Below are 16,766 nucleotides of genomic sequence, written 5' to 3' on the forward strand. Positions count from 1 at the left end.
AGGTATGCAACCACTTGATTCTTCATCATGTAACAGAAGACCATGAAGAGCAACAAAGGACCATCTGTGTGGAATTGCTTGCATGTTACAAGGCTGATCATGACAATGTTTGATGAACATCATCACAAGAAATGAGACATGGGTTCATCACTTCAAACCAGAGACAAAACAGCAATCCATGGAGTGTGCCACCCCCCGCCCCCCCAACCCAAAAAAAAAAAAAAATTTTTGAGTGGCTCACAAAACTACATTGGACTGTTCTTCCTCATCCATCCTACAGTCAAGAATGCACTCTGCGGGAAGCAGTACATGGGTGATGGTGAGGTTATTGATACAGCAAGATGTTGGCTCTGATGTCAGTCAGTAGGTCAGTAGAGTGGTACAATGAGGGCATACAGGCCCTCCCAGTAAGGTGACATAAGGCCGTGACATTGCACAGAGATTATGTTGAAAAATAGGGTTTTGTATCTACAGGAATGGGGAGTAACATAGTGTACTGGAATTCTGAACAAAAGCAATCTGCTTTCAGAAAAAATGCATTGCATTACTTATTGAATGCCCCTTTCATATTTAAATGGTATCCTAAGAAAGAACTAATTTCTACTTGCATGGGTGGCACCAGTAGATCTTTGCGGTGCCACATCAGTCTTAGCTAAAAATAATAACTTTCCATGCAAAGAATGCAAGAAATGAGTGGTAAAAGATATCCTGTGTTTGAAGTTCATCTTCTGGTTACACAAAAATGTGTGAACATTAATCTGAAGTTTATAAATTATATTAGTTGGTCATGTTGTGATTGTGTTCATGATGGAACATGAGGGTCTCTTGAAAATGGTAAATACAAACACACACACACACACACACACACACACACACACACACACAAATGAAATAATCAAGTAGTCAAATAGTGACAGTAAAACCCTCAAAAAAGGAATCTTGAAACAAGAAAACGCGAAACTCTTAAATGAAAAAAGTTTATAGATTTGTGAAAATAGCACAACAGTGATGGAAAATAACTACAAATCTATGTAATTCAGATTGTTAAAAGTGATTTGCGAATCAGAAAACTGATATTTACGACAAATCAGGCATAATGAGAAACTCAAATTACATTGAACCTACAAATAAATATAAGCGAATTGCAATAAAGCATAAAAACAAACCAAACAAAGCACTGGAAATGACACACCAGTGTCACCGAACAAGTTTGCACCACTCGATACAGTCAGCGAAAAAACAAGCAGTGTAAGTGATAGTAAATACAACAAATCTTCTGATAAATGTTGAAACAAAACGTTTCTAATGCATGGAATCACAAAAATGTTTTTACTGCATGTTGAGAGCCATGGGAAAAGCCATTCCCAATGCTTCATAAGAAGAATTTTCCATATTCGTAAATGTTAAACCAAGAGCTACATTAAGTGCTGTAGTCAGAAACCTAATGACAGAAACAATTTGAAAGAGACAACTGTGTAGTAATCAAAGATGGCAGCAGTGACTTTCACAAAAACGAGAGCAGGTCAGCACTCGTAGAATTCAGGAAATTGTTGCCAAAAATACACAGCGCAAATGTCACCATAATAGATGAAACATACCAGTGTGACATGATCTCCCTCAATGTTCACGTGTTAACAGAGAAATTGAGTGCTACAATATCAAGCTACAAAAACTTTGTAAAAAATTAAATCATGAGCACCTACTAAATATAAGCAAAATGAAGCATGAAGAACATAGCAGGCATTGACTTCACAGAAATGAAAAACTCAAGTTAGTGAACCAGATAGCAGGACTTTGTGATGAACTGCATAAAACTATGGACCCAATTAGCTTAGGGTATAATCAAGCAATACAGAAGTGTTTAACTAAACAAGAGACAACCTTAGACGTGAGTAAATTGTCATTGCAGAGCAGTGTGAAAGATCTGTATAATAATTCCACTGATTCAGACTCCCTTATGCCAAACAGTTACAATTCAAACAGAATGAAACATAAACAAAAAAGATCAGTACCCCTTAGGATGATGCACTTAAATGCGCAGTATCTTAGAAATAAGCTCAATTTGCTGCAAGTGTGCAGGGGTGGGCATTCACCACCCCTATTAGCTGTAACAAAACATGGATTGAAAGTCAATAACAGTGAGTATCAGAAATTTGACGGTCGTGTATAAGCAAATAGTTGAAGGTAACAACACGAAGTAGATGGGTGGGGGGATGGAGAGTGGGCAACAATATTCATTAGTGAACATCTTACATTTAAAAGGATCTGATTTATTGAAGAATATACTAAAGAAGGAACAATTGAAATGATTGGAATTGCAGTCACTACAAATGTTCATTCAGTTGGGTTAGTTAAACAAAGTATTGGAATGTACTGCCCACCAAATTCTGATTTGTTATATTATTTTGCTACCCTTAACAGGGCAACTAGGCAAATGGGTCCTATTGATCTTAGTATAGTTGGAGACCTAAATATTGAACCAAACTCTTTTAGTATAACCTACATGTAACTGAAAGATACATTAAATTCATACAGTCTCACAAAGTAAGTTCTGACACTAGGTTAACAGAGTCAAACTCCAGTAAAATAAATTATGCAATATGAACAGAAATGTAAAAGACAATGTTAACTGCTAAAGTGTTGCTTTTCACCACTCAGATCACTGTTGTCTGTTGTTGGAGTACTTTGTACCAAAAGCAAAAAAATAGCAGAGAAGAAGTAGATTCTGAGTAACACCAACATCATCACCTTGAAAACCAGGCTAGCAGAGGAGAGGTGGAACACCATTTACCAAGGTAACGGGTTAGAAAGAAAATGGGGCGAATTTTACGGAACCACACTGAGGCATTCTGACACCACCTAATGTAACACATGGTGCAGAGCTCAGATATGTGGAGGCGATCAACTGGAAGTATAAAGAACAAACACTCATCTGGATGGGATGGTATCTTGAGTGTTGTGTTTAAGAAATGTGCCAATGATTGGTATCATTAATTCCCACCTTCAGTAATTTATCTGTAACAGTTATCCTGTTCCAGCTCACAACGTCCTTCTCAAAACATGAAATTCTTAACGAGCTACAGCATGTAACTGGGAATGACTGAGGTGTGGCCACTGCTGTTACATTTCTTTCATGAAGTATACAGTAATATAGAACTTGATACACACATTGCTGGAATATTTCTGGATCTGAGTAAAGCTTTTGTCTCAGCAAAGCATAAAGTAACTATGGCTATACAATATTGTCACATCGAAATCACAATCGAGACCAAATCTGAATGCAGGGTCATCAAGAAAGTACAAACTTACAAATGAAAGCAAATTTATTACTGACACCAATGCACAGCCAGAACAGAGCCTATGTCCTGGATGAGAGTGCAGTTATTTATGCAAACATTGAATATTCAAGAATGCTAATATTCATGCAACCATCAAATATTTCAGATACAGAAACGTTACAAACATGAAGCTCCCAGAAATGATAAATAAAATTAAAACTATTGGGAAAAGGATAGTTGCTACTCACCATATAGTGGAGATGCTGTCACAGTTATGCACAACAAAAAGACTGTCGGAAAGTGATCTTCCAGCCAGTGAGGCATTCATCGAAAATAGCATTCATCGAAAATAGACAAAATACACACATACAAATGCTACTCACCACATATGACCACACTCTGGCAGCTGAAGCCAGAAAATAACAAATATATACTGGTGGTCAGGTTTGATGTTGCAGCCCATAGCACACCAGCCACCAACGCTAATCACTACACCACACTACATTCACCAGAGCTTGCGGCATTGCTCACTCTCCTGGAGAATCAGGAGCCTGCTGTTTCAGGATACCTCAGTGGAACTGACTACAGCAGCCTGTATCTAGACCTAGTCAATATTCCCTTGTTTGGTGGCACTGGTGGATCCTTGCATTCTGTTCATGTTGTTACATATTCTTCACTACGATGACCTTTGAAGGCAGCCCCTACCAGCAAAGCTTCATAACTGTTGAGTGGGTCTTCACTTTCCTTATCCTGTCAAGACTGATTTGCACCTACGAACTATAGTGGTGCTTTTTATGGAAGACACACACATTGTCTCTGTGCTTCTGTCTTCTTGATGAAGGGTCATAATATTCAGCTTCGTATGTGATGTCTGACGAGTGATGAAGGATATAGCCTTAAATCCTTATTTCATTGCTTTACTCATCTCTTATTTCACTGACTGATCTTTTAGGCCACCTAAATAATCATTATTTGCTCATGTAAGTGCATAATGCAATCATGTGCAACATAACTACTGTGCAGATGAGACATTTAACAGCTTGTACACTCACCCTCTACTGGATTGGTAGGAGTAGAGTTACCACTTGCCAAAAGGTAAAGTTGCACAGTCTCCTTAAATTTACTTTCCCCAGAACTTGCTGTATCAGGAACTGTCATTTTGTACACCTATAAATTCTTTTTATATCTGTCACCATCATCATCATCATCAATTATTATTATTATTATCATCATTGTTGTTGTTGTTACTGTTATTACTATTATCACTTATTGACAGCTGCTATAGTAGAACTAGTACTGGTAGTATTAACTTTATTAGTTCACAGTCAGTATTACTTACTCACATTGTCACTATACATTAAAATTGTTGTTACTTAGGTAACTATGACGTAAAAATAGTACTGTACTTGTGAAATCTTAGTCCAGTGTAAAAGAGGGCCTGATGGCTCTAATCAGATCAGGTTAAATAAAAGCTCTTCATCTGCTTAAGGTGTTGAAGCAAGTTTTTCATCATATGTTCAAAGGTGGCTGGAGTGTTACAGAGATCAAACAGTATGACTTTTAACACATAGGGGCTGCCATGAGTTACAAAGGCCGTCTTTCCGCGGGTAGCCTAATTACCTTGACTTGTCAGTAGCCTTTCTGCATCATGTCCACAGTTGAGAAATACTTTACTCCTTTCAAGCAGTCCAGGGTGTCATCATTGTAGACAGTGTATAGACATCTTTCTTTATCATTTTGTTCATTTGTTAGTAGAGAATTTGGAAATGCAATGTACCATCCTTCTTCTTCACAAGGACACCCAGAGAGGACCAATAACCCTCTGAAGGTTCAATGATGTCATCTTACAGCATCCTCTTCACCTTCTGCTGAATTATCTGTTGTTTAGCCAGTGACACTCTAAATGAGTGCTCGCTAATTGGTGGTTGATTACCTATGTTGATACTTTGTTTTATCATGCACTGCTTGGTCTGTCTTTTCTTGACTTTGGATTTGCAAGCATCTGAAAATTGGTGCAGAATGGCTGTTACTCACTGATGTTCCTCTGTTGTGCCAGATCCTATTGGCAGTTCAGTAGTAGCTGCCTTCCCTGCATTGTACGCAGTTGTAGTGAAGCACAATTCTTCATCAGTGACATTAAGCTGCCCTTTCTGGATTGGTTCCTCTATTCTTATGGACATAGATTGGAGTGAGTTGTGCCCACCAGCAGCAGATAGTGATCCAAAGTTATCCTTGACCGTTTACAATACTTATGACTGTTGCTGGCATGAAGATTTCCTTTGTGAGCCTCAGTAGTTTTTCTGTAGCTCTGATCTTCCACAGCTATGACTGTCTGCGAAGCCTGCAAGAAGTCTCATCTGAGAGTAACATTATGACTATATTCTGTTAAAATGACAAATTTTAAGGGTTTTGGTCTGTTATGTATTGTTATTTTTGGAATACATGTTCCTGTTGGCTGGATGTATTTTCCATCTGCAACTTTCTGCTTTCATATCGCAGATGACACTCTTCTTCTGCTGATGAAGATGCATTCACCATTATAGAAAAAGAAGCCTCCGAGTCAACTGTCGCCCATACTGGTTGGCCACAGATGATGACATCTATTAGATTTACTTTCATCTTGGTAACTGTCATCCATTGAAGATTTTTATCTGTGGGAGCCTCACTTCTATAGATGGTCACCTTGCTTAGTTTTCATGAATTTGGCAGCTAGGCAAGTGGCTCGTGACAGGAGTGGCTATCTTGTCCAGAGTATTGTGATGAGGCTTATCCCACCGGTCACCTACACTCATCTGCAGTTGACAGGAGTGAATAGGACTGTTGTGATGGTTGACATCTTCTGGTGTAGAATACTCATCTATTATCTCTGCAGTAGCGCACAACATGTCCAAGGCATCCACAACGAAAACAAACTGGCATGTTGTCCTCTGTTCTCAAAATTTCTGTTATTCTATGGTGCATTATACTTAATGGAAGAGTTAGTTGTACCTGCATTGGTCAGATGCTGATTTGTCGTTTGAGAGCGGCAGTGTAAGTCTGAGTTGGCTGAATCCTTTCTTCATGGTGGATTTGACTGGTGGTAGGCATTGGAACAGATTAATACACCTCCTCTTCAACATTCTCTATTATCTCTTGATTATGGGGTCAAAATCCATGTCTGCTGTCTCTCATGTACTCTGTCTGACATTTCCCACTGCCCTATACTACTCTGTTTCTTCTCTTATTGTCTGCCATATGAGAGAAGTGAGATCATAGTGGTATTCCACAACTACCATATCTCTTGATTATGGGGTCAAAATCCATGTCTGCTGTCTCTCATGTAATCTGTCTGATATTTCCTACTGCCCTATACTGCTCTGTTTCTTCTCTTATTGTCTGCCGTATGAGAGAAGTGAGATCATAGTGGTATTCCACAACTACCATATGGATCATACTTGTGAGTCAGCCACACCCTCTTTTGTCCAACTCTTCCCTCCACCCCCACCCCCTTGTGCTGCCACCACTTTATGAATTCTCCTGTTGTTGTAACATCATTAACCAGAAGTGCTTGGTACATATCTTCTGTGACTACTTTCATCAAATATGAGGTTTTGTTGGCATCATTGCAATTCACAATGTTGCAAATGGCCAAAACATTCTGTATGTATGATTGTGTTGTTTCACCAAAACAATGAGCCCTGTTCTTCAATTGTTCTTCCACTAAGCAGCCTTGTTGTTGATTATTAGCCTTGCCCAGGATTTGTCCCAGCTACTGATCTTCTCTGTGTTGTTCTTGAATCCCTGCTGGGCTGCGCAGTCCAAGCAGATGTATACATTTACCAAAAACATCATGTCATCCACCTGATGTGTTTGGTGACTTAGTGAAATTCCTTTAGCCATTTCGTTGGATCCTAACAAATGTCCCCAGAGAAAACTGATGGATGTTTGGTGTGCAGCTGACTTATGCTGTTTTGGAATCCATCTGCCTTCTGAATCTACAGATCTTAGGAATGATGTACTGCTTGTATTCCAGTTCCTGTCTGTGTAGGCGATGGGTTTGATGTTGTCTAGTTGAAACAATGGAGATGTTGAGGTATGATGTACCATATGAAGTAATATCATGTTGAAACCACAATCAAGTCCAGATCTGAAGGCACGGTCATCAGTGAAGTGCAACACTTGAAACTGAAAGCATTTTACATCAACATACAGCTAGAACAGAACTGAGCTCCTGCATACAACCATAAAATCTACTAGATATATAAAAATTACAAACATATGATATTACAGGGACCTTCCCAAAATGATAAACACAAAATATCAAATATCTGCTGGTGGTCAGGTTTGATACAGCAGTCTAAAGCACACAGCACTCATGTAAATGACTTATGCAGAATAATGGCGGTGGAAGCAAACAGCTGTAAATTTCTAGGCTTTCATTTGGACTCAATGATATTAATTCTGTGTATAATAAAGTCATTAAGGCCTGTATCTTCTTAGACAGCTGACCAGTATGGTGCACACCCACACCCTGAAAACTGTACATGATGAGACAGTCCATCCCTGTCTTAGCTACTGCAAGGAAATATGGGGTTGCGCTGCAAATGTTCACCTTGATAGAGGACTGTTGCTGCAAAAAAGTGTGTTTGGGGTTATACATGGACTGGGCTGTAAAGAATCCTGCTAAGTTTTCATACAACAAAAATAGTTCACTAGGATTCTTTGTACTTCTAAACACTTTCTCTCAGAAAACTTTTGTAATTAAATGTAGTGATGTACATGGCCACAACACTACGTAACTACTTCAGACAAAGAACTAAATTAAAAATGTCAGACCTAATATGGTATGATATGGTATCATAAGCTGCCATAGTTGCTAGAAACTAGTAATAAAAAACAGATCAAATCAAAACTAAAAAAAATTAGTTGAAAGGTGTCTGGAGCCATTTAATTTTAAAGCAGTAAAACTTAAGAGTCTACTGATGCAAAGTAATATAAAATATATGTTAGCTAGACATAATATATTTCAAGTGGTTTTCAAATCCAGAAAACAACTTTATAAAATATAGAATTTATGCTATGCAGTAATTTAATGATTCTTGTTGTGTTAATATGTGTCAAGTTTGTAATACATTCTTACAGACATTATTGATTGTTATAATTACCATTTGTAACATTAAGACCTATATGTATCTGACATTTGTAAAAGCCATCTTACTGATGACTCTGCACAAGAGTTGTACATAAATAAATATAATAGACAATGTGGAGAGTGTTCATGTGTGTATTTACTGACCAACTTGCATTGTCCAATACGTCAGGACATTTCAAGGAAACAAAGAGCCAAGATTCTGATTTGAAGATGAGTTTAGTGCCTAGGGAACTTTTTTGGCGCATCCACTTGGAGGGATACAGACTGAAGAAACTCATACAGTGTAATGCATATTTTTTATGCCAAAAGACTCTGTGATAAGGAGTGGGGCCCTTGTGCCCTGAAACAGTGTTATGTATTTCTCTTTATTACTGTATTATCACCAAATAGCTACAATGAAGGCCCTGAATTGCATGCGTGGGTGGATGCACTCTGGCCAAAGCCAGCATTCCCTACACTTTTCCCCGATAAAAATTTCAAAAATATATATGTTTGGCAGTAGCTCAATGAGTAAATACTCTGATGAAGGTGTAAAAATTTTCTGTTTTCCAACCATGGCAGCATGAGCTTTCTTTTCAGTAATCTTTGTATTGGCACTAGGAAGCCTACAACTCACTAAGATGGTCTCTGCTAAGGTACCATTCTTGAAAAGCTAAAGGACATCACAAGAACTTTACTTTAAGGAAGATTAGCCATGTGAAATAAATTAGTATGATGATTTTTCCTCTTTACACTACTCCCTACGACTAGTTTTCTGTGCTAGGAGATGCAACTATTGTTATGACATCTGCCGGTGACTGTAAAGCTACGAAGATCATGCTGAGAGTGGTGTTGACACACAACTTTTCTGTGATGCAACATAGGTCTTATATGCACCCAAGGCTTGCCAGAGATCACTAAGCAGGCAAGTACATAGTGTATTGTATATCTGATGTAGTCCATTTCAGAAACTTAGGAGGTACTGATGGGTGGAGGAAGGGGTGGCACAGGGAAGAGAGGAATACAAATAAAAACAAAACATTACAAACATTAAAATAACTAAAGTAATCTAGAACGTGAGACACGAGTTTTTCCCAGCACTTACAACGTTCAAATAATGCAGCTAGAGAACATCTTTAACAACTGCTGATATTTAGACAGGTGCACAAACTGTCATTTTCAAGGCACAGCATGCACCTGTGAAAATATTGGTTCCTGTTGATGATGTCATCCGGCTGCTTTCCTGTAAGTCATTTGAACATTCTAGAAGGTAATTCCCATAATTAGTAATGCAACAAGATTAGCATTAATTGTTATTTGTTTCCAGTATCCATTACAGTGGCAGACTGCAGTGGCTGCTTCTGCCAGTTAATCTATAACTTGACTTGTACCACATTCCTGTAGGTCTCTGTAACACTGTGAATGACTCAACGAATAAGAAGAATGAATATTAAGACTGGTTTCAATCTGCAATTGCACAGAACCAGGAAATAAGGAAACATATTTCACCAATAAAAAACCTTACTATCTGCCAAGTTGTTCGCATATGCCAAACAAACTCTACTTGAATCAATGGGCAGAGTTTGTGATCACATGAGAGAGAAAAAACTTTCTGGTAACTTGATGCAATACTGACAGTTTTGAACATACATCTGGTCTCTACACAAGTTAGTTGGGAGCACAATTCGATCTTGCATAATGGATTTACTACTGAAATGTTCTCATTCCTCCATAGGTAATAGCTCCTGCCATTGGAAGTTATTTTCACACCATATGTTTCACCTCAGTCTTTCTGGCAATGCCATTTTTGTAATATGCATAATGCTGAGTTTTCTCCCAAGAAAATACTTTTTGAAATTTCATTCATTTCATTTCCCCTCTTGGAAGCAATCAATTTCAACTTATTGTATGTTCTGTTTGCTTTGTTTTTGTTTCATATTTTGTGGTCTCTCTTCTTTATATGATTTAATAGCTCATCTTTTCCTCTTTCTGCACTTTCTCCCAGCGTATTTCTAATACCTCAGTTTGACTGAAGTATCAGTCTTAATTATGCCAGTAACAGCACAGCCAAAAAGAACATGTCCATTTTTTAACACACGCCTTCATTTTTCTGATATAAGAAAGATCTGATGAACTGCTTATTCTTTCTATTGTTTTCCATTAATGTGGGTGACTGCTATCTGTTATTTATTCTGATTCACTTATTTTAAACAATTTTTCTATATGAAATGCATGTGTTTATTAACAACACCAGAAGTTGTAAACTGTACCTGTTGTTTTGTTGCCTCTTGTTGTCTCTCTTGCTCTGTTACAGTTCTTTGTTCACTGCAAGATTGAAGAGGATTCAAAAAATATTGAGATCTTGTATCTATTTGTACGTCATCACCCTTGTCAACCTGTAAAATATCAGAGAAGTTTTGTAAAATCAACAGAAGGTAGTCCAAGAATAAAGCTCAAGACAGACAAGCTGAATAAACGATGTGGCACTTACCACATCCAATAATATGGAAGTATAGCTGACAACATGATAGAAAATAAAAATGCTGATGTCTCACAGGTAATCTTTGTCCAGATGAGATAGGGAACAGACAGAAAGAAGAGATTTTATAAGATTAACAATGTTCTCCACATGAAGCAATTGTCAACCACCATTTTCCCCTCCCTCCATCTACTTTCTTTTATTGTTCAAAATAAGTAACATCTAGATCATTTTTGAATTTGATAATGTATTTTGACTACAGTCATAATCTTTAGAGTTGTTGCACTATGAAACAAGAAAGACTGCTCTTCTTCACATAGAGGAGTTAAGCAACAGGGAGACACATTCAAAGAATACTGTTAGATGTTATAAATTATTCGGCAGAGTCCTTCTTCAGATGTAGGAAAACACAATATACGTACACAACTCAGTGCACATCACCACTGTCATGTCTGTCCATAGACTAAGGCCCAGTTGCCATGCGCAAAGATTTCGGCTGGGCTGGGCAGTGGAGGTACAGAAGAGGTATGAGAGAGGGGGATGGGAGAGGGACAGAAGGGTAGGGATGGGGAAAATCCTGTAGTGCTGCCTGTGGGAGTGTGCAGAAGGGACTTGGAGCGGGCACGATGATTGGTTGTTAGCGGCAGTTTTTCAAGGCTATGCTCTGAGGGGGATGAGTCAGGAGTAGTTGGGGGGGGGGGGGGGGGGGGTACGAGGGATGAGGAGAGATATGGATTAGGTGAAAGGACTATCCAGGTGCACTGAGGGGATAGACAGCATGTATAGGGCAGGAGCAGAAGCAGGTAAATGGATAGAGATAAGAGGACAGGTACTAGCTATGGCTGAGGCCAGGCGGATTACTTGAAAGAAGGCTATGTTATACAGGGAGTTCCCATTTGTGCATTTCAGAAAAACTATTGTTGGTGAGAAGAATCCGGATGCATGGGCTGTGATGCAGTCATTGAAATGAAGCACATCATGTTGGGCAGCATGTTCAGCACTGGATTATCCAGCCACAGTTTGTTGGTGACCGTTTACTTTAACAGACAGATAGTTAGTGGTCAAACTCATGTAGAATGCCACACTATGGTTGCAGCTAAGATGGTAGACCACATGGCTGCTTTCACAAGACAACTTGCCTTTGATGAGGTAAGAAATGTATCCGGTATGACTGAGGTAGGTGATAGTGGGAGGATGTCTTACGTCTATGTCTATTACAAGAGTGTAAGCTATGAGGCAAAGGGTTGAGATCAGGAGTGGTGTAGGGATGGAAAAGGATACGACAAAGGTCTTGTGGATGTTGACTACCACTGTGGGAGAGGTGGGGAAAATAGAGGGGAAGACATTTCAGGGCATGATGAGATGAAATCAAGAGCCTGACTAAGAATGTGGTTCTCTTGCTTAAGTCTTGCTTTGCCGCGAAAGGCAAAGGTCCCGAGTTCGAGTCTCGGTCGGGCACACAGTTTTAATCTGCCAGGAAGTTTCAAAGAATATGAAATTTGCATTTTGCACTTCATCCCTGATTCACAGGATATCATGTGAGAAAAGGGCAAGCTGAGTTTTGTACGAGTAATGCCTTCTAAATCCATACTGATTTATGGAGTTGGTTGGATACTTAGTTTCATGCAACGATGAGGAACAAGTCATTTTAATTCACGTTACAAATTATTTTGTAAATATGGTTATGTTTGCATACTGATCCTTCATTTATTTTTTTAAAAATTTAAGACATACAGATGTGAGTTAATAATTCCTACCCACCACCTTTTACACATTACAGGAATAAATTCTTCTACAAAATAGGAGTTTTCAAGAAAAAACTTTTTCAGTTTATTTTCATGCTGCCTGTCTGGCATTGTATATCACTGGGTAAATTATCAAAAATTTTGTTTGCAGCATTGTTAATCCCTTTTTGTGCTAAAGACAACATTAATGTGGTGTAATGAATGTCATATTTTCTTTGGCTACTGTAATTATGCACAACATTGTTCCATTTGTACTGCTGTGAGTTATTTATGACAAACTTCCTGAGGGAATAAATATGCTGTGAAGCAGTAGTCAAAATGCCTAAATCCTTGTCTACAACATGATTGTCGGAGAGCACATGTATTATTCTTACAGTGCGTTTCTGAGCAATGAAGACTTTCTTTCTTAAAGAAGAGTAATCAAAGAACATTATTCTGCATGACATGACTGAACAAAAATATGAAAAATACAGCAACTTACTGATTCATCCATTCCCAAGATTTGCAATGATTCTAAGAACAAATGTGGCTGAACTAAGTTGTTACAAGAGTTGCAAAACATGATTTTACCAGTTTAAATTCTTATCAATATGGATATTTCAAATCTTTGAAGTTTCCACCCTGTGCATATGTTGTGTCTTTTTAAAGTTGAGGGTGAAACCATTTGCAGGAAACCAGTCAATGATACTTTTAAGAATACTGTTTGCCATTTCTTCTGTTGCTGTATGTATGCTTGGATAGGTTACAGTGCTAGTGTCATCTATGAAAAGGACTAATTCTGCTTTTTGTATATTACATGGAAAATTGTTTACATATGAGGTTTGGAACTTAAATAGTGGCAACTATTCATTCACAACTGATACAAAAGAGTTAGATGTTTGTACCTGTTGCTGTCCTTCAAAAGTAGTCACCAGCATTGTGTAGAACCCACTGCCAGTGATGTGGAAGGCATAGTATACTGTTAGCAGAGCCTGTCCTTGTTATCCATGAATTGGATTTTTTGTTTATTTTCATTCTCTTCAGAGGGAATGAAATATCATAGCAGTCTTTGTAATTTGAGAAGAACTTGTTGAATTTTATATTTACAGAACGATTGCTTTCCATGTTCCAGTTTACATTTTTTAACAGTAAAGACCCTAAAGCTGTAATCATTAATTAATCTTCTCTCAATATATCTCCTGTTGTCACTTTTCTCATGAGATTTATCTAAAATCAATTTAACTGCTTGATGATCAGAGAAACCTGTATCCAATACCTCAGATTTAAAACCACATTTTGATTTGTCAATGAATATTTGGTCTACTGTACTTACACTTTTGCTGCTGTATGTGGTGGTTTCTTCTGCAAACATGTCTATATTGTATCTTTTTATTAGGTTAACAAGTTTTTGCCCTTTTTCACAGTTATCCTTGAAACTAATACTGAAATCTGCAAGCTCAATTATGTATTTTGACTGACTGTTTAGATAGTTCAGAAGATTTTCCAAAGTTTCAGAAAATAATTCAAAATTGCCAGATGTGGACCTATATATACATGCAATTATAATTTTACTATCTGTTAGTTCACATAAACAATATTCGAAATCTTTTTCAATACAGCAGGCATTTTAAGCCTAATTTCCTTTGATTTAAAACCTGTTCTTACATATATACATGTTCCACCCCCTCTGTATGTTTCCCTGCAAGAGCTGCTGACCAGCTGGAAGTCTGAAATCCCAACTGCACATTTTTGTAGTTCTTGTAGCCAGTGTTCAGTTATACACAAGATAGAAATCTCCTTCAATGAACCATTCAAAAGGACCTCCAGCTCATATAGCTTATTGGTTAAGCCCTGTACATTATTATATAGGAGAGTTAAAGAATTATTCATTTCTGTGAGAGGTACGTTTCTTGCGTGGTTACTTCTTTAAAGAGTAGGCTCTAGTATTTTCGTTTCTGACCTGATTTTCACCTCCTGGGGGTCCTGGCTGTTTTCTTCTGCAGTGGATTGGACCATAAAAAATTGTTCATATGTTGTTTGGATGCTAACTTCTGCCTGGTGCTTTGTTGTGATCTTTGTTTTTAACTTCTGTCCACTCTGGCACAGCTTTCTCCTCAGTCTGTTTACATGATGATATTGTCTTCTGTGCTGGTCCCTGCCATTTGTTCATTCCACTGAAGGCATATTTACTGTTAACTTTCTGGTTTCTTCTTCGGTGATTTTCGTATACTATGGTGATAAAGATTCGAAATAACTACAATATGCTATTTCTCATGTACTCACGACAATAGAATTTTCTACTATTTGTAATGTGAATTTGACTGTGTCAACTTATTCCAAAAGTTGTTATTTTGCATTTCAAGTTTTGAATGTTTGGTTTTGAAATGTGCCATATGAGTTTTTGCAATGTCCAGTTTCAACTCATTTAACTGGAAACCATTTTCTAGAGTATCCAGTGAACTCAAAATAGAGCTTGGAATTTTTTCTGCATCTTCATCTTCAATTAAATCAGAAGTATTGTCAATAAACATAACTGATGGTGGATTTACATTTACAGGCAGGTCATTTCTGTGGAATAGAAACAGGATTGGTACTAAAATGGAGTGTCGAGGCACATTTTGTGATACTGTACTCCATTTACTATAATAAGTTACTGCATTTGATGTGATAGTTACCCTTTGTTTTCTGTTCTACAGGTATGATGTAAGCCATTTCAGAGCATTGCCCTTGATCCTGTATTTATCTAATCCACTCATGCGTGGATTGTGACATTCATTCTGCAACATATTATAAAGCATGTGTTGCTGCTTTGATGTCTATTACAAAGATCATGCACTTTCAGTGCAGCCTCAGTTGGCTACGCTTCAAAATGAACATGTCAGTTTTGAACCTAGTTGCCAAATACAAGCATTGCAACTGCTGACATATTCATTATTATACATTTTATGAAGTCTTTTGTTACATGTGGTTCTAAGTGAAAAAGTTTCATTAAAAATTTCAAAGAAGTTACTGTATTTAAAAATTTGTCGAAGTTACTACTACTTGATATACAAATGTTGAAAGACTGTTCTACCTCTCTTAACTTATTACTAAATGCAGCTGAATTGTTTTCACTGAAATTTCTCTTCATATTCCTTTCGTTAGATGCAGTTTCTCTGCTAGTTTTTAGTAGTTCAATGAATACCAGAGAGCAGTCACAGATTCCTAAATCCAAGCAATATTTATAAGCGTCTTCAAACACATAATTTGTTAAAATAATATCTCTACAGTCTGCTGCTGACTGTGCATTTACTATAGTGGCATGCAGGAAGTTTATTTCAAGGCCAAATTTTTTTATTGTGTCTATGAATTTGGATGTAAAACTGCTTTCAACTATATTGAAGTTATCAGATATTACAATGTTCCACCTTTTTTCATCATTGAGATTTTCTACCAGGTACTGAAATTTGCCCAGGAAAGCTTCAATTAAAGCTTGCTCTGGCCCTTTGTAAACAGAAACTGCCATGACATTTAGGTCCCTGAACTCAACACAGCAGTTCTTAAATATTCACACTGTCAGCAACTGCCTTCATTGGAATTTGATATTATTATTTTGACTCAAAGCCTAAGGATGTTCCTCCAGTCTGATATATCTTATGCATCAGGTGATATAGGTTTGTTGCCCAAGGATCTCAATAATTCTGAGGCAATGTCATCTACTCCAGGTGCCTTGTTTCAACTTAGGACTGTAAATCCTCCATCAAATTATCCTTGTAGTTCATATTTTTCATGTTAGCTTCATTGCCCCTTTCCTTTTCAACTAAATTTTCTTTGTCCTTAACACAATGAATAATTTATTTCACCATGTCATACATTTTTCTTCAATCTCTTAATCATCTGAGGATTACTATGTACGTTTTACTAGTACTAAAATTGTGGTGGTGGCTGTCTTGGCTACAAAAATGCATCCAATAAGCAGTTCATAATGATTCTCTGTCCAGATATGCTTAGGAAGGCCCAACGGTGCTGACCAACCACTGAGTTATCCTCTAGCAATAGGCATCATTGGATGCAGATATGCAGGGGCATTTGGTCAGCACACTGCTCTACTGGACTTTGTCAGCTTTCATGACTGGAGCCACCACTTCTCAATTGGCCTCAGAAGGGCTGAGTGCACCCCGCTTCCCAGCAGCGCT

The 16,766-nt window shown here is 37.8% G+C and overlaps 1 protein-coding gene across 1 annotated transcript in view; it reads right to left on the reverse strand.

Annotated features, from left to right (window-relative positions):
• LOC126419228 (bromodomain-containing protein DDB_G0280777-like) overlaps window positions 1-16,766 on the reverse strand; it is a 360,686-nt gene that overhangs the window by 72,788 nt on the left and 271,132 nt on the right. The window contains exon 12 of the mRNA XM_050086365.1: window positions 10,659-10,784. Coding sequence (XP_049942322.1) covers window positions 10,659-10,784 — 126 coding nt within the window. The remainder of the gene's footprint in view (window positions 1-10,658; window positions 10,785-16,766) is intronic.

This window comes from Schistocerca serialis, chromosome 9 (assembly GCF_023864345.2).
Source record: "Schistocerca serialis cubense isolate TAMUIC-IGC-003099 chromosome 9, iqSchSeri2.2, whole genome shotgun sequence".
NCBI classification, from domain to species: domain Eukaryota; kingdom Metazoa; phylum Arthropoda; class Insecta; order Orthoptera; family Acrididae; genus Schistocerca; species Schistocerca serialis.